The sequence below is a fragment of the Wyeomyia smithii genome, chromosome 1, assembly GCF_029784165.1.
Source record: "Wyeomyia smithii strain HCP4-BCI-WySm-NY-G18 chromosome 1, ASM2978416v1, whole genome shotgun sequence".
Taxonomy (NCBI): Eukaryota; Metazoa; Arthropoda; class Insecta; order Diptera; family Culicidae; genus Wyeomyia; species Wyeomyia smithii.
The window spans coordinates 7678329-7702669 of NC_073694.1; the positions used below are offsets into that span (position 1 = coordinate 7678329).

At 37.2% G+C, this 24341-nt stretch overlaps 1 protein-coding gene across 7 annotated transcripts in view; it reads left to right on the forward strand.

The window, feature by feature from the left end:
* The window catches only part of LOC129718254 (uncharacterized), a 405435-nt gene extending 384331 nt beyond the window's left edge, over positions 1-21104 (forward strand). For all 7 annotated transcript variants that reach the window (XM_055668843.1, XM_055668845.1, XM_055668840.1 and 4 more), the window contains 7 exons: positions 4362-4736; positions 5285-6259; positions 16516-16642; positions 16708-16853; positions 16925-17309; positions 17941-18279; positions 18340-21104. In XM_055668843.1, coding sequence (XP_055524818.1) covers positions 4362-4736; positions 5285-6259; positions 16516-16642; positions 16708-16853; positions 16925-17309; positions 17941-18279; positions 18340-19358 — 3366 coding nt within the window. In that variant the 3' untranslated portion in view covers positions 19359-21104. The remainder of the gene's footprint in view (positions 1-4361; positions 4737-5284; positions 6260-16515; positions 16643-16707; positions 16854-16924; positions 17310-17940; positions 18280-18339) is intronic.
* Positions 21105-24341: the final 3237 nt, after the last annotated feature.

Consider the following 24341-nt stretch of genomic DNA (forward strand, 5'->3'; position numbering starts at 1 on the left):
TTTGGGATTTTAAAATTTAAAATATTGCATTTTGGTCTCTAGATTGATCATTTTATTCAATCGAGGTTCAAACATTTTAGGATAGCTTATTTCGTCATATTTTCAACTTAAAAAAAATTTTTTTTGTACGCGGGCCCATACAAATTTGGAACGCATTCCCAAAAAATGCCTTAGTGTGTTTAACTGATAAAACTCAAAAGCATAAAAAACAACAAAAATCTGATGAAAAAATAAATGAACAAAAATGCAGTCAATAAACACTAAAAATTAGCAAAACCAATAAGCTAGTTGAAGGTATGAATAAAAGCCAAAAATAAAAATAAAAAAAAAACACAAACAAAACTAAGAGGAAACAAACAATGCAAAAAAATTAGAACAGAGAGAAAGAGAAAAAAGGAACGAAAATTGAATTAAAAACATTACACAAAAAAATAAAGAAAGCTGCCAAAGTAAAATAGACAATTAGTTTGCAATAGTAAAAAGTCAAGCAGAAAACAAACAGTTGCAGACAAAATGAAAATGTTAATACTAATAAAGTAAAAACGATGTTCTAAAAAGAAGTATTTTACTGATGAAACTCAAAAGCATAATGAGTAAATAATGAAAACCAAATGGCAATAAAAGAGTGAAATGGTAGAAACGAAATCTGACTAAGAGAAAAATCTGATGAGAAGATAAAACAGAAATAAGCAAAATTAACGAATTAGCTGAGAGCATAAATAAAAAACCGAAATAGCAATAACAACCAAACTTAAGAAGAAAAATAATTGAAAAACAAAAAGCAAGTATGTAAAACAAAAATACAGTCATACCTCGATATAGGGCAACTTTATTTTTATTTTCGTTACGTTATATCGAGTTACGTTATATCGAAGCACAAAAAAAAAAAATTTTTAAATTTATGCAAGAATGTTAATGGTTACTCAAATATGCGTGAAAACCCATTTTCCATCACCTATCAGTATTTTTAAACCTTTTTTATGCCCATTTAGAAATATTTTCAGAAGCAAAAAAAAAATTTTTTCAATTGATACACAGATTACTCGAAGATGCGTGAAAACCTATTTCCCATCACCTATCAGTAATTTTAAACCATTCTTATACCCATTTAGTACAATTTTCAACAAGCAAAAAAATTTTTTTTATTGATGCAAGACTGTTGATGGTTACTCAAAGATGCGCGAAAACCAATTTCCCATCACCTATCAGTATTTTTTAACCTTTTTTATGCGCATTTAGAAAAAATTTCAACAAGCAAAAAAAAATTTTTTTTCTAATTGTTGCAAGACTGTGAATTGTTACTGAAGGATGCGTGAAAACCTATTTCCCAACACCTATTAGTATTTTTAGATCTTTCTTATGCCCATTTAGGACAATTTTCGCATTAGTTTAATTAATTTTATAACTTACTAGAAACATTTTTTTGAAGCAATTTATACCCCGAAAACAGTTGCTGTATCATTTATTTTCAATTTCAATACATTTTCAAAGTTACGTTATATCTAAGTAAAAGTTACGTTATATCGAGTTACGTTATATCGAGGTATGACTGTATTGCTTACTTTACTGAACCATGAAAGCTTGAAATAGGTCATAGTCAAGCAGAAAACAATCAGTTAAAGAAACATTAAAATGAAAATGAACAAGTAAGAAAAACTGCAAAACTAAAATGAAAAACATGAAAACATATAAGAAAAAACTAAGGATTATGGAAATGAAAGAAAGGTAAACATATTAAAAACTGAAAATTCAAAAAAAAATTTGAAGTAATGACAACGAAATGACAAAATAAACAAGAAAATTACAAAGCTGAAAGTCTATCAAATAATATAAATATGAGAAACGTGAATAAAAACTAAATTACATGAGATAAAAAAATAAACGAACAAATATACTATAAAAAAAAAACAGTAGCATGACAAAAATAGAATAGATAGCAATCTTAAAAGAAAGAGTCGAGAAAACAAATAAACAAAATGACAAAGCAACTTAAAAAAAACATAAACCTGAGAGGGTTTAAAAAACAGAACTTCATATAGGAGGTTGTAAAACTGGACTAAAAACTAATGTGAATGAGATAAAAAAATAAGAACAAAAGACAAATAAACAATCTTGGATAAAATCAACAACGAAAAAAAGGGAAATTCTTACAACAACAGAAAAACAGTAAGAATAAACAAAAGCTTAAATAGACAGTACAAAATACAGAGTACTACAACACAAACATGCAAAAAATACCGAAATGCATATAAAACAGAACACAGTAAAAATTCGAAAAAAAAAAACCAGTAGCAAATAAAAAACCGCCTAAGTTAAAACAGCTGCGTAGCCGCAAGGTTACAGAGTCCGCTTCGTCAAGCGGATGGTCGTGGGTTCGAATCTTAGTAGAATCAGGCCATCCGATGTCAAAAAGGACTTAACAAACAATATCGGTGATATTTGGCAAGAGGAACGAATATCGGTATAGTAGAACAGTAAGCGTGTAAAGATAGAGTAGCACATTACACACAAGAACTGATGAACAATAATAATAAGCATGCCACTTCTCAATAGAGGTATTGCTGTTAACAGAAGTGCGGGATACAGCAGACACCCGGTCATATCTCGCAATAGATCTACGATTCTGGTCGCAGTGAGGAAGCTCATACAGGAAAAAAAAGTTAAAACATATGACAGTACAAAAATTTGAAATGACAAATTTACTGGAAACGCGAAGCTTAAGAAACACGAAATCGAAAAATAACTAAATAAAAATTATCTGGAGCGATAGGCAAAATAATGAATGAAGAGAATATCTAGAATGATAAAGAAAAAATAGGTGGATTGTATGTAAAACCACGACCGCAAGGTTGACGTAGAACTACATAAGGTTGTTTGTTACATTGTTTGTTTTGAATATTGTTAAAATTTATTGCAAAAAAGTAGTTAAAGTGAAGGACAACACTGAACAGAAACACTGTGCGATGCTAACAAGTTTGACTTTTAATTCCAGCGCATAACGAAAAAAATATTAAATCTGCAATTGACTTGTTTGGTTGTCCTTAAAAGGACAGTTTGTTGCTCAATTCAAAATCAGATACGAAGCTGATTGCAGTGCTACCCCGACGACAGCGGGAATTATGGTGCATTTGCGTATGACAAAGGCATCGAAACATCTGTTTAATGAAACATTTGATTCAAATAATATTAATAAATCTCAATAACGAAGTGCAAGTCTGTTTTCACACTGAGAACTAGATACAGCCGGCAAGTTATGATTACCAGCATCCCAACAACGTTCGTGTGTTGTCGAAACAGTGTGAAGAGGGTGCCACTCCACCTCTATCGCTGACGCTGCTAGCAGCAGCTACCCGAGAATATTTAGTCTGAAGTATTTGGGTTGCTTTCAAAAGTACAATAAGTCACGTTGAAACGGCAGCTTTCCATTGGGGGAACCAATGTACCTACTGCTGATGCTACCGCTATCGCACAAAGGTAGCATTTTAATAGAGGAAGTACAGCTATTGCTGCTAGTACCCGCTGATACCCGCTGCTACTTTCTTAAGACCGTCCTCTTCGCCATCTGCTAGTAAAATGATCGGTTTGAGCAGAAACAGGCTCTTGTATAGCCCATCATAGAGTGCATATCCAGTTTACTAGGTATATAATTCTGTCGATCAACCAGATTGATTCATATTGAAATTTTCAATGCCTCTGAACCATATTTTCTGCCCGAGAGTAACTTAGAACTGTTTTATAAAATTCCAAACTTGTGACTCTTGTGGTGCCAACCTTCAACGAGTTCGAGTTTTAAAGTCTAGTAAACTTTGTTGTCTTTCGAGTGTTCACGTGTTTTCACGTTAGTTTCCATCAAGAATATTAGGTCTTTCTATTTATATATTTTTGAATGATGTTATTTTGATTTTCGGTACTACAATCATCAATTACTTTCAAATAGACGCAGAAAAAATGTGATAAACGAAAATGAACAGGTTTAGATACTCTCAACCCTCGATGAAACTCTCCAATTCGAGAGGAAAAGTGACTTTCACAAAGTGAAACATTAACCTACCAAGGAGTTATCGAGTTACCAAAAAATAGTGTGATTTTCTTAGAGAAAAAAAAAAAAACGAAATGAACCACCACCAAAGCCTAGAGCGAAAGCTCTCCTACTATAACGATCCGGAATATGCAGCCGTACGGCACGCCCAAAGCGGCCGCCTATTCAACTGGGTCAAGGTCTCGCACGGGTTCAAAAAGTTCCGCCTGCGCCGCTGGAACTCCACCGGATCTTGGGTTAATATCGTTCTAAGAATCGATTGTCAAAGCTCTCTTTCATACCAAATTTTAAACATCTGTATTTTAATTTATTTTCACAACAGAGCCCGGAACCGGCAGGAATAATCGATCTCACCAACTTCCACGTGGCCGAAGGCAACTACACCAAGCGGAAGAATGTCTTCAAGCTGACAACGGTGTCGCCTTACCACCAGCAGTCCTACCATCAGCAGCAGCAGCAGCCGATGAGTGCCCAGTCCCACCAACATCTGGCGCTGCATCACACCCAGTCGGCTGCCGGCGGACTTGTGGGCTTGGCACACACCGGACCCTCGTCGGCATCCTCCTCGGGAGCCACCTCACTGTACAAGGGCTACGAACGAGAGCTGCTGCTGCAGGCCGACTCCCACAACGATATGCGACTGTGGATGGACTCGCTGAGGACCGTCTGCCGAAGCAGTCAGTACTTGAACAGCAGTGTAAGTATCGGGCGCGCAGTTTTTATCTGATAACAGAGGGCCAATCTCGCACTAAAAATAATAGGAGAAAAAAAAAAACAAAACAATCAAGTCAGCGGATGGATGTTTACTGATAGCAATCCCCATTCTTATCTGACTTCGAGACGACGTCAATGAACATCGTTTTGCGCCTTTCGGAGGGGCAAAGTTTTGTGTAAAATTCGTCAATAACATTTATTAGGATTTCTGTTGAAAAGTCGGTTCCAGTCTGACGCTGCTGTAAGTCGCAGTAGAACGTGTCAAGTGGCCATCTGCTCTCTTAGCTTGCAAAAAACTATTTCGCGTGTGTTTCGTTCAATGGATATGATTCTGACGGCTCCCATAATAGTAGTCTACTATCAACCGCAGGGTGATGGCACTTACAACCTAATCCGCATAAGCCACGAGCAGGAAAACATCCAGCGCGAGATTGGTCAAATTGTTACCCGTTCCGTGCGGCGAACGATTGTTTGTCTTGTAGCACTGTTTATCTACGACCTTCGCACACTAACTTTCCACTTCTCTTGCAGGATTACGTCAACAGCTTGGGTGGTCAACAGGCCGAACCGCAGCGGGTGGCTGCCCAGACGAGTGTGCAATCAACGGCCAGTACCGACGAGTTCTCACCGGTGCTGCCGGCAAAATCCCACCGCAAGTACGCCCTCGGGTCCCGATCTCCGTCCGGTCAGTCACCGGTCAACAAAAGCCGTAAAACACCGCAGCAAAATTCGGCCGCGGTGCTAACGCCTGCGGCGATAGCCAACGCCAACAACAATCATTCCCACCACAGCGGTAAGGACAGTTCCGACAAGGAAACCGGTTCTCCAAAGTCTAAAACCTGGAAAGGAATCGTCGCCCGGCAGTTTCGCAAGATGCAAGGCCAGCCGGGCTCCCCAGGAGCCCAACATGCGGAAATGCTGCTCCCGGATGGAGCATCCATTAACGTTCCCCTCCCACTGTGTCCACCGTCGGACGAAAATCCCTACGTTCCACTGCTGCTAGCCAAGTGCACGGGAATCGTCGAAACGAGAGGTCTCGGGGTGACCGGAATCTACCGGATACCGGGTAACACAGCAGCAATATCTCAGCTAACCGAACAGGTTAACCGTGGGATGGATGAAGTCACTCTGAAAGACCCCAAATGGGAGGATGTCAACGTCGTATCCTCGCTGCTAAAATCCTTCATCCGTAACCTGCCGGAACCGCTGCTACCGAACGAACTGTACCATAGCTTTATCTGTGCCGACAAACTGTCCGGCCAGGCACGACTGATCGAACTGAAGCAGCTACTGAAGCGCATTCCGACGTACAACTACGAAACGCTGAAACATCTGATGCGGCATTTGCATGCCGTTAGTACTAATGCTCTGGTGAATTTGATGGATCCCCGTAATTTGGCTATCGTGTTTGGGCCGTCCGTTGTAAGGTCGGCTAACGAATCGCTGGAGACGGCCGTTAAGGATATGAAGCACCAGTGTCAGATTGTGGAGGTGCTGATCAATCACGTGAGTACCGCTTTTTTGAGTTTAACATAGAATTAATACATCTCAACAACAAAGAATCCAAATAATTTAGAATGCTTGGAATAGAGAATCTCCATCATTCAGAAATTTTCACGAGAAGAAGAAGTTTTTTTAAAATAACTGCAAATACAGGAATTCAAAAATGTTCCTAATCTCACAACTAGGAATATCTTGAACTTTTAAATCTGAAAGTTGTATACTATCTGTATAGAATCTGACATTCTTAAAACCAAAGAAGTTCGAAATCTGAAGAATCAAACGATTTAATCATTACAACCATACAATTCTGAAAGCCATTGCTAAATATGTGCACTTCTAAAATACTTGAAGAAGCCAATCAGTCGAAAATATGAATCATTTCATACTACAAACTTTTCAATAACTCAATTCAAAAATTTTAAATGATGCATTTTCTATAAACAACAAATTCAATAATGAATTTCAAATGTTACAAATTAAAATTATTAAGATGTCTGAAAACATCAAAATTTCGAAAAAGTGACGGAGAAGTCGTAAAATTCAGAAATATTTTAATGCCAAATGTTAAAAATATATTACGATATGTTAAAAACTAAAAGAATTATTATTAAATTTTAAAAAAATTGAAAAAATATAAAATGTAGAATATTCAAAAATTCAACAATTATCCAAATTTTGGAAAAATGTCTTGATGAATAAGACGAAAGACGAAAGTTTTGAAAACATTTCAAAAGTATTAAAATGTGGAAAATTGTCCGAAAGTGGACAATGTAGGAATGTTGGGGAACTGGTTTAGTAATTTAAATAGAAAGACGCAAAAGTTTCACACAACGCAAACATTATATACCGTCGACTGATGTGAAATTAACTTTCTTGCTATGAGAACTTTTCCAATTAACTATTCATTACGAAGAAGAACAGCAATCAAAACACTACTCTAATGCGATACCTACTTACTGGCTGACATTGCTATCCAATGACCGAACCGAATCGCGTGGAATCAATTCGTCTATCTTTTTGATGTCTGTGTTAGGGAAATGAGCCAATTGTATGGAAAATATATGTGGACTTTTCCCTTATTTTCACCATGTAATACAAAAATGGTGATGATTATCATTTTATAAAAATCTTTTATATATTTATTAGCTTACAACATATTAATCATTGAATTTGGGAAAATCGTATAAAAGCTATTAGCTTTTAAAACCTTCCATTCAGTCAACCCAAAATAAAAAACCTTCAAATTACTAAAAATTGCTAAAAATGCCAAAAATACAAAAATCTCTAAAATCATGTTTAAAAAATAGTGGAATAATTGGAATTAATAAAAAAAAAAGTTGTAAGGAAATATTAAAAATTAGAGAGAAGTCGAAAATATCAGAAAAATAAAAAGTGCAAATAGTAGGAGGGTGGTATCAAAGGCTCGACCACATTATAGGCGTAGTCCTACCATTCTGTAAAACACCATTTTTCAGACTCCTCTTCAGTTATATAATTATATCAGTGGGGATATCGTACGCGATCTGATTATGACGTATTAATGCGCAAACTGAATGAAATTTGCAATTCCCGGTCCAAATACATGAATATTTGGAAGAGTTTAGTTAATTATTTTTATTAAACTGAAACTGTGATCAGACTCGCTGAATCATGTTGACCACTACTCGATGATACTGTGCATAACCAACTATGTACACAAAAATAATCCGATTCCATACAAAAACCTTCGGCACGTTTTGCCAACAGTAGTGAATCTGGTTACCACCAATAAAAGTCAGCACGAACAGAATTTTCATCCAGTCGCACATCGGCAATATGCAACACGTAACAGTTGCACTGTTAGTATCTGCTCCCATCCGACACGAGAACAAATTGATTTTCTTTCTCCCAAGCCGCAACACAACACAATACGTGTTATATTATTGATTTTTTCACACATTCGTATTGGGAAACTGGAATGAACTGAAAGAACTTGCAAAAAAAGTGGAGCCTTTCACAACATAGCTCTAGAATAATCACCAGGAATAGAAAGCGAGCTCGTGATTGAACAGCCTTTTCTAATTGATTTTCAGTTATTTTTTTCTGTGCTTTGCAATTGGGAAGGTATGCTTATTATTATACCAAAAGTTCTGTTTAGTACTATTACCACATTGCATGCATTGAACGACACACGGCAAGTACAATTCTACACTATAAAAATCATTAGAAAATACTAAGTAAAACCAGCTTTTTTAGAAAAATTTGCGTAATTGATCACATAAACTCCAAAATCCGAATTAAAAAGCGGGTGAAAAATCGCTTGAAAATTGACTTTGGTGTACGTATTTGAAATGGAAAATTATTGTCTACAAACTCGAGAAACAAAAATTAAACAAAATTGTTACAAACTATGGAAATAAGCCGAAAAAGATACATGATAAAACTTAAATCCGATGATTTAGATTGAAAAATATATATCTCTGAGAAACAAATCCGCCAAGTTCAAATTGATACCCGGCATAACTGGGACACAAATGCAATGTCCTCTCGTAATACAAATTCTGAACGCTTTTGTTTTGGTTGTACTGATAATAATTCCCAAGGAAAGTGTGTAATGGCCTTAATCAATTTGGAGATAGTTAGACTATCAGCAAAGTTCTGAATACAAACAAGAAAACCCCGACAAAATAGGATTGCGTCGTTGCTACATGGCCGATAGTGGAGTGCCCCGGAAGACTGCATAACAAGACACCGATGCTTCCGTAACACTTTTTCCTTTAGCTAGAAGTGTGTTGATTGCCGCCTTTCCACAATTTTACCAAATCGGCGTCAAGAATATGTTCCGAAAACGTTACAATCATGTTTCAAAATCGCCACCAGCATGTTTTAATAACATTACAAAAATGTTTCAAAAATGTCACAAAATAACGTCACAAACAAGTTTAAGAAATATCAAAAGCATGTTTTAAAAACATCACTGCAACATACGTTTCAAAATCGTCACAATAACATTTCACAAACGTCATAAACATATTTAAATAACGTCACAGAATAAATGGTTGAGAAACGTCACAAACATGGTTCGAAAGCGTCACGTAAATGTTACAATAGCGCCACGGAGATGTTTCGAAAATGTCTCAAAAAAATTTCTTAAGTGTCACAAAAAATCCGCAACCATGTTCCAGAATAATTACAAACATGTATCAAAAAAGATAGACGTTACAAAAAAGTCAGTAACATGTTCCATAAGCAGCACATATATGATTTGAAGACGTCAGAAAGGAACTTCGAAAATGTTACAAGCGTGCTTGAAAAACATCACAAACATATTTAGAATTGTCAGAAACATGTTTCAAAAACGTCATAGGCATGCTTCAAATTTGTCACAAACATTTCAAAACGTTCCAAAAATATTTCTAGAACGTCAAAAAATGTTGTAAAAACTTGTTTCAGAAATTTAACAAAATATACTACAAACACGTTTTAAAATCCCTTACAATAGCAATTCAAAAACGTTAAAACATTGTTCCAAAAAATTACAAATAGGTTTCAAAAAAGTTAGATGTTACAAAAAAGTTATGAGTTTTCCAAAAACAGACGTGTATGTTTCAAAAACGTCACAAGGATGTTTCAAAAACGTTGGAAGCATATTTAAAAAATGTTAAAAACATGTTTCAAAAAGGTCAAAGGCATTTCTATTTTTATTTTATTTTATCTATTCACCAACAGGCAAACAGGTGCCCCAATGCACAATGGTCCAGAAACCAAATTTAGGGGGAAATTTGGGTCTAGAGCTCTATAGCAATGTTTTAGAGAAAAACTTTCTTCTACAAAGTTGTTACATATGATAATGCGCTTATTGAAAAATTATCAAAAATTAGGGTGACCAAAATTTTCGAAGCAATCAACTATCTAACTCTTTTATCTTTGAAGATAGAAGAAAAAATTGTTCTACAATGTTATAGCTTCAATAATTTGAAGTAACTTTGTAAAACAAAGTTTTTTTCTATCCTTGAAAACAACCGATTTATATTGAAAAAAACATATTTTGCGCTCTAACTTCTTCATTTCAAGTTTCACCCTTAAACTGCCTTTGAACGACTTTTAAAGCTTTTTAAGAGAAGCAATTTGCAATTCTGTTATCGTAAATATCTCTATTCTACTCAAAGTTGTTGGTGTTTTTCATCAAAAAACATGCGTTTTTCATTTGTATGTCATTCATTTTGGGGCAAACATAAAAAATATCTCTTGGTCTCATTTTGAAGGGCATGCTTGACTCTATAAATGGAGGAACTTCTAGAGATATGTTATTTTTTAAATTTGAGTAAATTCAATTAAAAAACAAGACGAAAATTTCAATAATTTTATACATTATGCATATAAAAGCACCAAGATTTATGTTTTGGTATTTTTTATTATAACTAGACGTAATTACCTTTAATTTGACCCAAAAAGATCGAACATCGATCAACTGGTTTTAAAAGTTATGAATGTTTTTAAATAAAATACATCAAATATAGCCGTTTTTATGGTCACCCTATTTCGGAGCTGGTCCCCTTAACAACCCAACGAAACAATACGGGTTTGATTATTTTCAACATAGATGCATCCCTGCGATTTTGAGCACAACTGAAGCACTTTGCGTGACCAACTTCGAAATAGGGTGACCATAAAAAAGACTGTGTTCGATGTATTTAATTTTAAAAAAATTCATTACTTTTGAACCAGTTGATCGATTTTCGATCTTTTTGGGTCAAAGTAAAGGTAATTACGTCAAGTTATAAGAAAAAATACCAAAACATAAATCTGGGTGCTTGTGCAATAGTGTAACTTAGAGCTGACAATAGAAATACTTGAACTAGTCAGATCTTAAACAAAATAAACGATACCGCCTACGATTCATTAAAGTCTAATAGAGTAGATACTGTGTTGGATAATTTTTTGAGACCAACTATTGCGCCAAAAATGGTGTAGTTAGTTTGTCGAGCAGGCAATCGTAGCATCGAATGGTTTCGCAGGGCGCGAAGTTGCACGTTAATATTCACCTGCTCTAAGAGAACGAGGCGGCCTTGCAGAAGCTCTGTGGTAAACAATGCCCTAGCCGTGTCTCCACGGACAGACAGAGGCTCCAAACGTATTATTAAGCAGCGACTTCCATGGCTTGGTAGACGGAAGTGATCCGTCCATGGCAGTTTACGAAAAGCAAATCTCTAGAAGCGCCGTTGAACTGGTTCTATTCTTTCCACGCCATTGCTGTAATTGAGGGGTCCAAACAACCCAGCAGTATTAGCAACGGTTAGACGGCGACCGGTAAGGTACGATTGAAACCATAATAGTATTCAAAGATTGTCAATCCCTGCGACGGCTATGCGATGGTTTAGTTTATCGAAGACAGCTGTCAAGTCAGTGACATCCGTCTGAGCAAAAGCATATTTCAAATTCGTCACAAACGTTCCAAAAATATTCCGAAGCCGTTTTGGAACATGGCTTGAAAACATGTTACAGAAACGTTGCACAAACTACTGGAAATATGTTTCAAAATCGTCACAATAACGTTTTACAAACGTCATAAACATACAAAGCATCAACATCTAAATCATCAAAATATCACAAACATTTTTAAAATTCACAACCAAAATCAAAAATAACTACAAACATGTTTCAAAAAAGATAAGCGTTACAAATAAGTCAGAAATATGTTCTAAAACAAGTACAGTTATGTTTCAAAAACGTCACAAAGATGTTTAAAAAAATATCACAAACATGTTTCTAAAATATCACAAACGTATTGTTAAAAAATGTTTCAAATTTGTCACAAACGTTAAAAAACGCCTCAAAAATATACCACGTCAAAAATGTTTCAAAAGCATGTTCCAGAAACATCACATAAAATTTTTAACTCATTTCAAAACCGTCACAAAAACGGGCATGTTTGAAATTCGTCACAAACGTTCCAAAAACATTCTAAAACCGTTGAAACATGGTATAAAAACATATTCCAAAAAGGTCGCAAAAATACTAAAAATATGTTCCAAAATCGTCACAATAACGTTTTACAAACGTCATAAACATATAAAAGCGTCATGAAAATGTTTGAAAAAGTGTCACGAGATTGTGTCACAAACATGTTTCAAAATCGCCCCAACATTGTTTAAAGAATACCACAAAAAAGTTTCAAAACGACTTCCAAAAACTTCACAGAATTATATGGGCAAAGCCTAAAATGAGTCTCGAAAATGTCTGAAAAATGTTTTGAAAATATCAGCGCCTTGCTTAAAAGCTGTTTCAAATGTTTTGATGTTGTTCAAGAAATTATTTTAGCTGGCTCCGTAAAACATTGATTTGTGTTGTACCGCTTGCAGATAAATTTTATGTAAACAAAAAATAATATTGGAAAAATGTATGAGAAAATCAACCCTAAAGTATTATATAAATTATTGAAAAAAAAAACATTTTTCAAAAACAGCACATAAGCAAAGCAAAGCCTGTTCCATAAGCGTCACAAAAAATACTACTGTTTAGAATTCGTCACAATAATGTTTCACAAGCATCACAAACATATTTTAGTAACATCACAGAATGAATGTTTTGAAAACGTCACAAATATGGTTCAAAATCGTCAAGAAAATGTTCCAAAGACGCCTCAAGTATTTTTCTGAAAAGTCCCAAACATGTTCACAATTCTCAACCGTGTTCTAAAATAATTACAAACAAGTATCAGAGAAGATAGACGTTACAATACAGTCTGAAATATGTTCCAAAAATACACCTATATGTTTCAAAAACGTCACAAAGATTTTTCAGAAACGTCACGAACATGTTTCGAAAACATTACACACAGTTTTAAAAAAACGTTGAGAACATGTTTCAAAAATGTCAAAAGCGTGTTTCAAACCCGTCACAAACGTTGCAAAAATATTCCAAAAACCGTAAAAACATAGTTTGAAAACATGTTCCAGAAACGTCGCAAATATGTTTCAAAATCGTCACAATTACGTTTGTAAATCATAACCTGATAAAAGCGTCACGAAAATAATTCAAACAGTGTTTCAAAAATGCTACAAAAACATCTCAAAAATGATTCACAAATGTAACAAACGTGTTTAAAAATCGCCACAAAAATGTTTTAAAAATTTCACAAAAAAGTCTCGAAACGGCTTCATTTACGTTACAAAATAAATGTTATAAAACGTCACGAAAATCTTTCGAAAGCGTCACGAAATCAATATCTTTTTCAAAATTCAAATAAAAAATAACACAAACATGTTTAAAGTTCACAACCATGTTCCAAAATAATGACAGAGATGTATCAAAAGAGATAGGCGTTACAAAAAAGTCAGAAACATGTTCTAAACCAAGTACATATATATCACAAAGATGTTTAAAAATATCACAAACATGTTCCAAAAACGTTATAAATATGTTTCAAGAATATCACAAACTTATGTCAGAATTATCAAAATCATTCAAACACAAACGTTCAAAAACGTTCCAGAAATATACCAAAAAACGTTAAAGAGTGTTTCAAAAGCATGTTTCAGAAATATCACAAAAATAGCTCAAACTCATTTTCAAGTCGTTACAAAAACGTTTAAAAGATGTTCCACAAATGTCACAAATATGTTTCAAATTCAAAAACGCCACAAAAAAGTCTCGATAAGGCTTCTAAAAATTTCACAGAATTATAACAACAAACCCTAACAGCAGTCTTGTTTTTGAACTGTTTCGAATGTTTTTATGTTGTTTCATATGGGATCAAAAAATTAAAACTTGTTTCGTTATGTGAAAAAAAAAAAACATTGGAAAAGTGTATCAGTAAATCCAACGCAGGAAATGCTTTGGAATTAGACGACAATATAAAATAGTATAAAAATGCATCGAAATATCCCTAAAAATCTCAAAATTAACCCGAGTTTACCTTAAAATGCTTTATGATGTTTAAAAAAAATTACAGAAAAAGCTCAAATAATTTACAAAAGATTCTATAAGAATATTTCTGCAAAGGTCTAAATCAGTCTCGAAATTGTCTCAAAAAGATTTGCCAAAGTGTCTCAAAAATGATTCAACCATCAGAAAGTCAATGTTTCAAAAGTTACCTTTATAATGAATACAAAAAGGCTTCGATAATTTTGTTTAGGAGTGACTAAATTTAATATGAACCGTTTTGAAAATCTGTTGAAAACTTTCGAGTTCAACAACACAACCACACATAATATTGGTTGAGTTAAATTGCTAAAATTTATAATTTAAATCACCAACAACTTTTTTTTATGACTTTTCCCTTTTTGTCGATTCTTCAACGTAGATTTACGTCTTACGGCAACATTATAGGGGAGTAAATTGAAAAACCGAAAAACATTGAGAGCGTCATGAAAACTGTCCATTTTTTATTGCTTAAAACTCATTCAATTTCTAAAGGATTTTCTGCAGTTTTACAGCAATCCATTGAAAAATTAGCTGTGCGTCCGCCAAAATGTGGATTTTGGACTGTGATTTTGTGATACTAATTATTGTACTACTGAAAAATGTAGAGCCTTGTCAAATGCATATTCGACCTGTGAGAGTTTAAAACGAGACCAAATATCAGGAGCTGTTGCAAGAGGATGATTTACTGAAAAATGCAACGACCAGTAGCATGCATTGCTGCGACAAGTCATACTACGTCTGTATGGTTTTTGCCGCAACTCCCGCTGATTCGATTACCGCCTTCCATAGCGGACGGATCAGCGAAGAAAACTGACCGATCGCACTGGTGTTTGGGGATCACCTTCCACAGCGCTAAATTGCTACAAAGTTGGTGGTGTCCCTACTCTAACTCACCAATGACACTTTTTAGCGCCTCAAAATTATTCAATTGAAGTAGTTATTATTTTTCTGCCAAAACGTTGCCAATAGTGATAAAAAGAGCTGTTTTTGATACAATTTTCTTTTTCGAAGCAGAATGCAGTTCCACTCACGCTGTTTTACAACTTTTGATAAAATCTCACTAGGTTGGGTGAGCAGTTTCATGATAAAGATAGCAGTTTTGTCATCGTCACTCAGATTGCAATCGAATTCGCAAGTTACACTATCTGGTCGTGGAAAAGGAGAACAAGTCAAGAGAAAGGCAAAGTCTCATTTATCTCGTGCTGGGCTTCGTTTTGCGGTAGGTCTAATTCGTCGTCTGCTGCGTAATGGAAATTACGCACGTTGGTGCTGGAGCACCTATCGGCTGATATGGAGTATCTTGCTGCAGAAATGTTGGAATTGGTGGGGAACACTGCTAGCATTTGGCAATCCGCAATGACGAGGAATTGAACAAGCTTTCCTCCGGTGTCACTAGTGCTCAGTGAAGTGTTCTGCCGAACATTTAAGCTTTTCTGCTCCCGGAAAAATCGGGAAAGAAGGCATACTTTGTAATGTTAATAACAAAAAAAAGTTTCTACATCGAATTGAAATTTCAAATTGTACATAATATTTTCATCGAGCGTCACTCAGTTCCACAAACGCTATTTTGTTTTGACGGTGAAGTGACACTCAACCACCAAACTGTGTAGTAGCAACCTTCATTATTATTTTCGAACGATTTTAAGTCATTTATGCAATGCTTCTCTATAGGGTTACCAATCATTCAATAAATAGAGAGTTGAAAGAGAATTTTAACAGAAATTCCACACCATCAAATTGATTAACCCCAATCGAGTGTATTCTCAAACCTATTACAGCTAATACATTAGTATAAGACAGGCTGTCGTAGTTTTATAAACTACCTCCTCAAATATTTTTTTTTTTTGAATAATTGTTACTGAAGAGCTTATTACCTCGATCATACTGTGCATGATTATCCTTGGTCATGGAAACAAGCGATCCCGGAGGAAACCCTTGAGGAACCTCAACGGTTGCGATTTTGTTTTTCCTCATTCAATTGAAGCATTGCGATCAAACGCGTTGATCTATAGTGACATTGCTCGGGTGTTTGCTGTATTCCGCACTTCTACTATCAGCAATACTCACCACTGTCCTAAATTTAGCCATGATTTTACTCTCCCTTTTTATGCTTACTGCTCTAGTATACCGACACTCGCTCCTTCTGCCAAGCATCGCTAATTATAGTTCCCTGGTTTTAACAGGCAGAGGTTTCAGCAGCCCCCAGGCTTGGTTGAACTCATAATCAAAGATCAAATTGGGAAGATTTTGAGATGATTTAGAAGAATTGAACAAAATTTAACAAAAATGAAAACATAATTTGTTGAAATTAAAATGAAATCAAATCTTTGCTAAACTATTTATTCTCTTTTTAGTATCAATACTTCTTCGAAGACGATCTATTGCCGATTGTGGTGGAGAAACAGTCAGCTTCTGTGGTTGATTCTGGCTTGGAAGTACCGTCAACGTCGCTGTTGCTGGATAATGTTTCTAAACTTGAACGTAAGTTTCGCTTTAGCTGAGTCCTGAAAAATGCATTTCTTATTAATCAACACTCTCCGTTGCAGCCTTCAAAGAATCATCAAAGGAAAGTAGCTCCCACTTTGTGGCGCAGATCGTGCAGGCGGCCAATAGAAAGATTCGAAGAACGGCCCAGCGGAAAAGTACCATGTCCTCGACCACACCGGACACTCTGTCATTGGACAGTACGACCGTAAGTTTCCATCCTTTAGCTGTTTCAATTCTGACCAACTTGATGACTGTTTTTTCTTTCTCTCCACGTAGTCAGCGGAATCGAAAGAGCGAAGCTCGCAACAGCCGCATCATCGCTATCTCCATCCGAACAGTGCAAGCGCCGTAGGCGCCAGTAACCGAAATGGTAATCACGATGGAAGCCAATCGGATCCGGCACCCGTTTCAACAGGCGTAGTGCATCACTCCTCGGACGAAGGCCACAAGGAGCAGCAAGTTCTTCAGCATCACCATCACCATCATCATTACTACCACCGGCACGGGAATGCAACAGGAGGCAGCGGTAGCGCCGGTGCGGGAAGTGAAAGTGGAAGCGGTGCCAGCCGGCACCACAGCAGCCAGAGTCAGGATGATAATTCGTCAGTATTAAATCGGTCCTCGGAGGAGGACTCGAACGATAGTGCATTTGCCGATAATGGTGAGTTGAGTTCCGGGTGGGGAGGGGAGGGGTTTTGTCAGATCGAGGAATGATTTCGGTTTTATTTCAGTATTTCGAAGATATTACCCGTGGTATTATTCGTGAGGTATTTTGCTCCCGAATCCCGATCTGCGTGTAGTTTTTCTCAGTTTTCTTTCTGCGAAAGAAAATTCTGATGAAAGATTTGTTTCGACATTTTCCTTATTATAAAAAAAGCACTGATACAAGAATAGAAAGAGAGAGATAGAGAGAGGGGGTGGTCCATCGACTTCAACCCCAAAGGTACATTGAGATTACGTGTGCAGCGGTTGAAGTTTGAAGCTTTCGCTGTGCTTCTTCGCTCGATAAAATCTACCGTGTAATCCTCCTGCTCAGCTGAGTTTGTTGTTTCTAGCGTTTTGCGAACCTCTTTTTTCTTACCCTAATCCTAACTAATACTAATCGAGTGTTTGATTTGTTTAGGAACACACAAGCAAACCTCAAGAGCTGTGAAGTGTACTTTAATTTTCCCCCGATGATTTTGGGACATGTTTGTAACCCTCAATCTGTGATCTCTAACAGCCTGACGAGTTGAACTTTTCCTTCATAAAAAATCATTGATTTTAACATGAGTGCCTTTCGGCTTTTCTAGGTTCGATGTCCCTCAAAACGATCACGATCACACTGGACAACAAACTGCGCTCGCTGCGTACCTCTTCGATCGATTCCGATCGGGACGTGGCTGACACGACCGCACTGGAAAGCGACGGGGATAATAGCAGCAGCTGCTACAGCACGGCTGCTACCCCTGGCAGCACCGTCGGTGGAGGCGTCACAGGATCCACGAACCAGACGCCAACGCGCCGCTCGGTGCATTCGCATTCGCGACCTTTAACGCTCGGTGAAAACATTCCATACGCGGACGAGTCCCCGGAACGGCCGCTAATCCAGCCGCGGGCGAAACCACTCCGACAGCACAGTAACAGTAATGGTAAAATTAGCTTTGCTTTTTTCGAAGTTTTTGATCCTATTTCGGTACCCTTTTTTGAAGGTAACTTTCCACGATGTACGGAAGTTAGTAACAGCAACGGGAATCTGGTGAATAATAATATAAACAACAATAACAACAACCACAATGGTAATCTTCAAGACGAATCGGTGAAACTGTCGCAAAAATCTCTGGATAGTGGTGGTGGGACTGCCAACGGCAGTGCCAACGACAGCTGCGTCACGCTGGTTAACGAATCGCACGCCCCACCGGAGGACGTGTTGCTGTACGGTGAAGACGAGGAGGACAAGGTGAACAACATTTCCATCAGTTCCGATGATACGGACACTTCAACGACGAGCAATCCACGGGAGAAGCTTACGGCCGCCGCCTACCGGATAGATACGGAAGTCCTGAAAAAGATGAACCGCATTCTAACGAATCTGGAGCGAAAGGCAAACAATCTCGAGCGGAAGTTCAACCTGAATCGGTCCCTCTCGCTAAACTACAAAAACCACAAAAATCTCGAGTGTTGCTGTGGCCACGCAGTGGCAACCATTCCCGGAACGACCGCCGGAACGCCGGGAGCGACCATTCCCGTGCATCAGTGCTGCAACAACAATATGCACAGTTTGCATTCGAACAATAACAACAACAACAATGCGGTCAGCGTCAACAACGGTCTGAACGTCCGGTCAAGACTATCACTTACGAAGGATGAAAAAACGGACAAAAATATCAACCGCCGGCGGCAGATCCACGATGTCAGCCAAACGGTGATGAGTCCGGTTGGTATTGACGGTTGCTGTGGTCAGCAGCAAACAGGGTCCCTGACGGGACCGCAGATCATTCTCACTCCGCAGCAGCCACAGCAGCAGCAGCCAACCGCTGGTCGCCATCGACGGCAGCTTGGTAATCGTTCCATTCGACGGCGGCACACCGTGGGAGGCACGCACGATTACTACTCCAGCAAGACCCCGTGCCCACAGCAGCAGCAACAGCAGCAGCAGCAAACAGGGGCAATAGTACCGCAACAGGCAATCTGCGGTGGTGACGATAAGGGCTGTAAGGATTTGGATTAGACGCGGTGATGCTTACGCAGTAAAAATGTGATTCTTTTCTCCCCCCTCACACCCCCTCTATTTCGGATTACGATCGGTTTGTTTTCGTATACGAAGAGAGGCGGTGTGTTATTCTAATCGAGCGATTAACGATTGCAACTTGACCGTCCCATTCGATGTTCTCTATGATTACTTTCTTTTATGTTTAAAATTGCCGTCAGATTCCGGCTATTTTTTTGGACGTTTATTTTGTAGTGTCGATGTATAACAGAGCAGAACATTCCAATTGATAATAAATAAATTGTAATGGGAAAAGACGATGGTTTCTGGTAACCTTCTGCAAGCATTGATTTGAAGTTTTTTTTACAATTTTACCCTTGAAACAAATTAGAGAACCTTTGTTGATCGTTTAATTCGTCGCCGTCTTTGCCCACTAATCCAAATCCAACAGACCAACTAAAATTAAGAGGAATAAAAAAGAAACCAAAAATCGGCTAGAAACATACTTTCCACACAGGATGGCAAATTGCAACAAAACGAGTGAGACCTTTTTCAAGTAACTTTATACAAGAAAACAAACAAACAAACAAGTATACAGTATTTATACTCATTCAGCACTTATTATAATGCGAAAAAAAAACAGCAAATACGAGCTTGAATCATAACCGACTTGAAATCCCGAATTTCGTAGAATTTGCACCAGATTATAGAGAGTCAGGATTAGAGATACACACCTTTATACACATTAGCAACCACTAGAGAATATCCACTCTGTCACTCAATATATCCACTTTTATAGGCATAAACTCGAAGAAGCAAAACCCGACGAAAAGACAGATGTGATTTCGACAGCAGCAGCAGCAGCAGCAACAGCTTTGTTTCAACCTATCTTTCCTCTCCTTCCTCGCTCTATAGTATAAACCAAGTACCTTTATCTTTGTTTTATGTTTAAGCTGAAAAAAAATCCGAATCGTTAATCGCGTCTAAGTTATTAAATTTTGTTTAGTTTTTAGGTTTCCTATCCCGCCTTTTTCTACCTTTCCTAACTTTGTTTGTTTTATTGTTTTTCCTCTCCTCCCCTTCCTGTTGGCTCGCCGCTTGGCGTTTGTTAGATAAAAAAAAAGAAATGGAAAGCGTTTTCATCAAATGGAAAAGCTGCGGCAAGTGTTTCGTAGTAGTAGTAGTAGTAAAAGTAGTGGTAGTCGTAATCCTAGTAATAAAGTAGTATCAGTAGTAGTAAGTTTAGTCGTAAAGTAAAAAAACAGTAACACTCGGAGTGCGCTTGTGTGCGTGTGTAAAAAAAAATATTTGCAACAAAAATCATTGATTTCATCCCAGCTTTCCCAAATCCCCAATCAACGAATGTTTGCGGTAACGTGTGACGAAAAAGCAAACTCTAGTTTAGGCCGACAATTCCCGCTTGATTCGTTTTGGTTTATCTGTGTTGTAAATACTTGGAAATATATTATGATTATGATTATGACTTCTGATAGAAAGAGACGCCTCGTATCTAATTTGTGTAGACAGTTAACGCGTGTGTTTGTGTAAATCCAGTACGAGACGCGATACGAGCACGGAACGTGGAAACACGCGACCGCTACCGAGTTCTTAGTTCTAGGAGCAAAAGATTCGTACCCGAAATCAAATGTTTTTTTTTTTTTGATAATAGGCGCCCTCTCTAGAGTGCAGTGCAGAAAGGGAAGAATTTTGTAAAGCCAACAAAACAACAATATAGAGAGTAGAAGGAAGATTACTTCTAAAAAATAACTGTTTCTATGTTTTATGTTTGTGAAGTAGAATTTCGAGGAAAGAAAAAAACCTGTTTGTAGATTAGTTTTGTCCTCTTTAACTTTCTTCTGGTGTAGGAAAGAACTGTTTATTTCGAACTTACTGGTAAAACTTTTCAATCTTCTGTGCATTCTTTCTTTTTGATCTATTGTGTCTCACTTTCCTTGTTTCTAGCATTTCAGTCACACTTTCTTTGTCTTTTAAAAAATGTTGGCTTCCGGTTCTTCTGATTCTCAGTTGAAGAATTTTGTTCTTTCGATAACCGAATTTCAGTATTTCGTTTTCAGTTAGGTCAATGTTTTGGGAGATATCATTGTTTCCCGGTATAGTAAGGACGCAGCTCGTACGCCTTAACACGACTTCTGAATCACGTGGTCAGTCAGACCATTTAGTAAGTCAAAGTTCAAGCAATCAGTTCTAAAAATGCAGGCAAAGTAATGATTCAGCAGCTTGAAAAAAAATTCCAGATATAACTCGCGTGTTGTCGGTACTTTCAAAATCGTGAACTATTCAGAAAATTCTAAGTAAGTTTCTAATTACGATTTAAGTGATATCTAACCTTTCTGATTTACAGGAGAGTTTGAGTGCACAAGCGCATAGTACTCACCTAACCTCTAAAGATCATCGTCTTTCTAAAGATGTTGTGCCTTCGTGCAGAATGTAAAGGCTTTCTACCGTGAAGCGGATGTGAGTGAGGAACTACCAGGAGAGAAATAATGCAAAAGTATCCGAGAAGGAACTTCTCATGTCTTGGAGTCAAAACTTACGGTTCATTATCCGAAATGAATTCCAAACTAGTTAATAATAATAATATTCGCAGATTCTTCAATCTGTTTACTGGAATCAACATTGGGTTTTCAAAGGTTGCGAGACCATCTGAATGTGCACTGGTAGTAGCTGCTGGAACATCAATCTGAATGTTTCTCTCTTTCTCTCTCTCACACACTTTCTCTCTCCCTCTCACTTTCTCTCTCCCTCTCACTTTCTCTCTCTCTCCTCTTTATGACAGTATTTTTTGTTTTGTTTAAGCATGCCCAGCTCTGTTCAAAATGGCGTCGAAACCAGGAACATTCTGCAAGCGAATTTTATAGTTCGCTATGAATTGCACAACAATTTTGGCAAAAAGTTCTCGGTAAACCTACGCAACCCAACCAATTTCAATCAAAGATTTATTTGGGGTTTAGAGTTCCTTTGGTGCAAAGAATACTGGAGATCAACGAACTGCAAACAGTTGCTTGATTAGAACCAAAAGATGCATTCGTAAAGTCGACATGAAGGCCGTACAACGCTCTTGTTTCGGCATCATAAGAAAGCTTCGTCGGAAGGCCGGTAACGGACCTTTCTCAAATGTTTAACTTTTTTTTTTTTCAAAATGAATGCATCTTCATAAGGAATAAATCAGTTTTTCTTTAAGTTCATCCACCTATTTTTGACAGCAGTAGAAAAAAATTCAAACTTTTAGTTGTCACCTGTTTATATGAACGTGTACGCGCCCACAAGCGATAAAATCCGACGACCTCCAAAATTACTATTAGGGTTTGAAAATCGCGGGAAATACGTTTTTTTAAGAATTACCGCATTCAAAATAATTTCCTTTAAAAGATTGTATATCAAGAGAGACGTTCCTGAACAACAAGAGTCTTTCGTCCGAACCAGAAGTACCTGCCAGATCTAACAGTGAAAGGATCAGCCGATGTTCTATGCTTACTCTTGAGCAAGAGCTAGAGTCGGCGATTCAAGGGTATAAGGTCCAAAACCTGCGGCCGAATCAGCTCAACAGATATAAAAGTCAGCAAATTTGAAATGACTATATGACGATTTAAAAACCCTGAAACCTTCCCTTTTCTTCTTTTCTGCAAATATTTTCAACAAAAATCAATTGCAAATTTTTGATGTGAACATCAACATATTATAATATTTAAAATCCTGCTTTGGGATGCAGCAAACCCCTTTCGGATATGATCCAAAATTCAGCTAAAAATGGCGCAAAAAACAGCTGATTCCAAACAAAATTCCATATGACAAAAGAATGCTTTTCAGGTCAAAATCAACATGAAAAAAATGACCCTAAATTCGGCAGTGGCGGAATAACAACATTAATTCAGAAAAGGGAAAAAAATACCAGGAAGCATCATGTTTTTGAATCGAGATCAAAATGTTGAAAAGAAAAATCTTCTAACAATGACCAAACATTAAACTCAAAACTGCGGGAAAAGACTCTGAATTGCCGGAAAAGACCCAAGAAAGCAAGAAATTTAAACCAGAATGACAAAAAGATGCTACGAAAGGCCTGAAAAGACCAAAAAATGATCCAAATAAAGGTAAAAAACGGTCCGACGTATTTGAATCGAGACCAAACCTATGCTAACACGTTAGTAGTAGCAAAGCGTTAGATGCGGGAATCTAGAGCTGTCGAAATGAGGCTTCACTAGGCATACCACGAGGAGCTTATTTAAAGCGATTAACGGAATCAGGAACCGGACAGTTCCTGCCAAGAAGAGGAACCTGATTACTAATAAGTAGAAGGTGGCCAGGCGTTGGAAAGAACACATCGAAGGTAGGAGAGTCGAACAGGGGAACAGAAGAGAAATTGAAAAGGATGGACAAGCGGTGGATCCGCCAAATTTGTACGAGGTGAAGAAAGCGTATAGTGAGTTGATGAACCAGAAAGCCGTTGGAAAGGACTACTTAGCGGGTAAATTTTCCAAAGTCGAAAGCGAGGAGCTGTGTTTTCGTCGAAACAATTGAGCTCTCAAAATTCAAATAAATGAAAATATTCGTGTCGCTTCGGTATACACTTTAAATCATCAGCATACACGAACTTCCGGTGAATAGAATAAAATAAACAGAATTGGGCCGAGATTGCTGCCTCTAGGTATACCGGAGTAGTTAGTGAACTCTTGGGCCAATTTTGACTTGAAATGCTCTCTGTTTCAGGTAAGACTCCAGTCAGTCACAGAGGCGAGTAGAAAATCATAGTTGTTTGGTCTTACTAGGCTGAAGACATGGTACCTGATCATGCTGTAAATCAATAACGGTAGACCACAAACTGTTTTGGCACATTCGCGTAGTCGGTGCAAAACGTGTACTCGCGTCGAACACTCATGGGAACTTTAGCGAATGACGTTGTTAAATAATTTGCGTATGACTTTCAAAGAGAAAAACACGTCTGCTTTCTTTAAAAGTTGAGCGGTAACTCAAAAGTTTGTACATCAA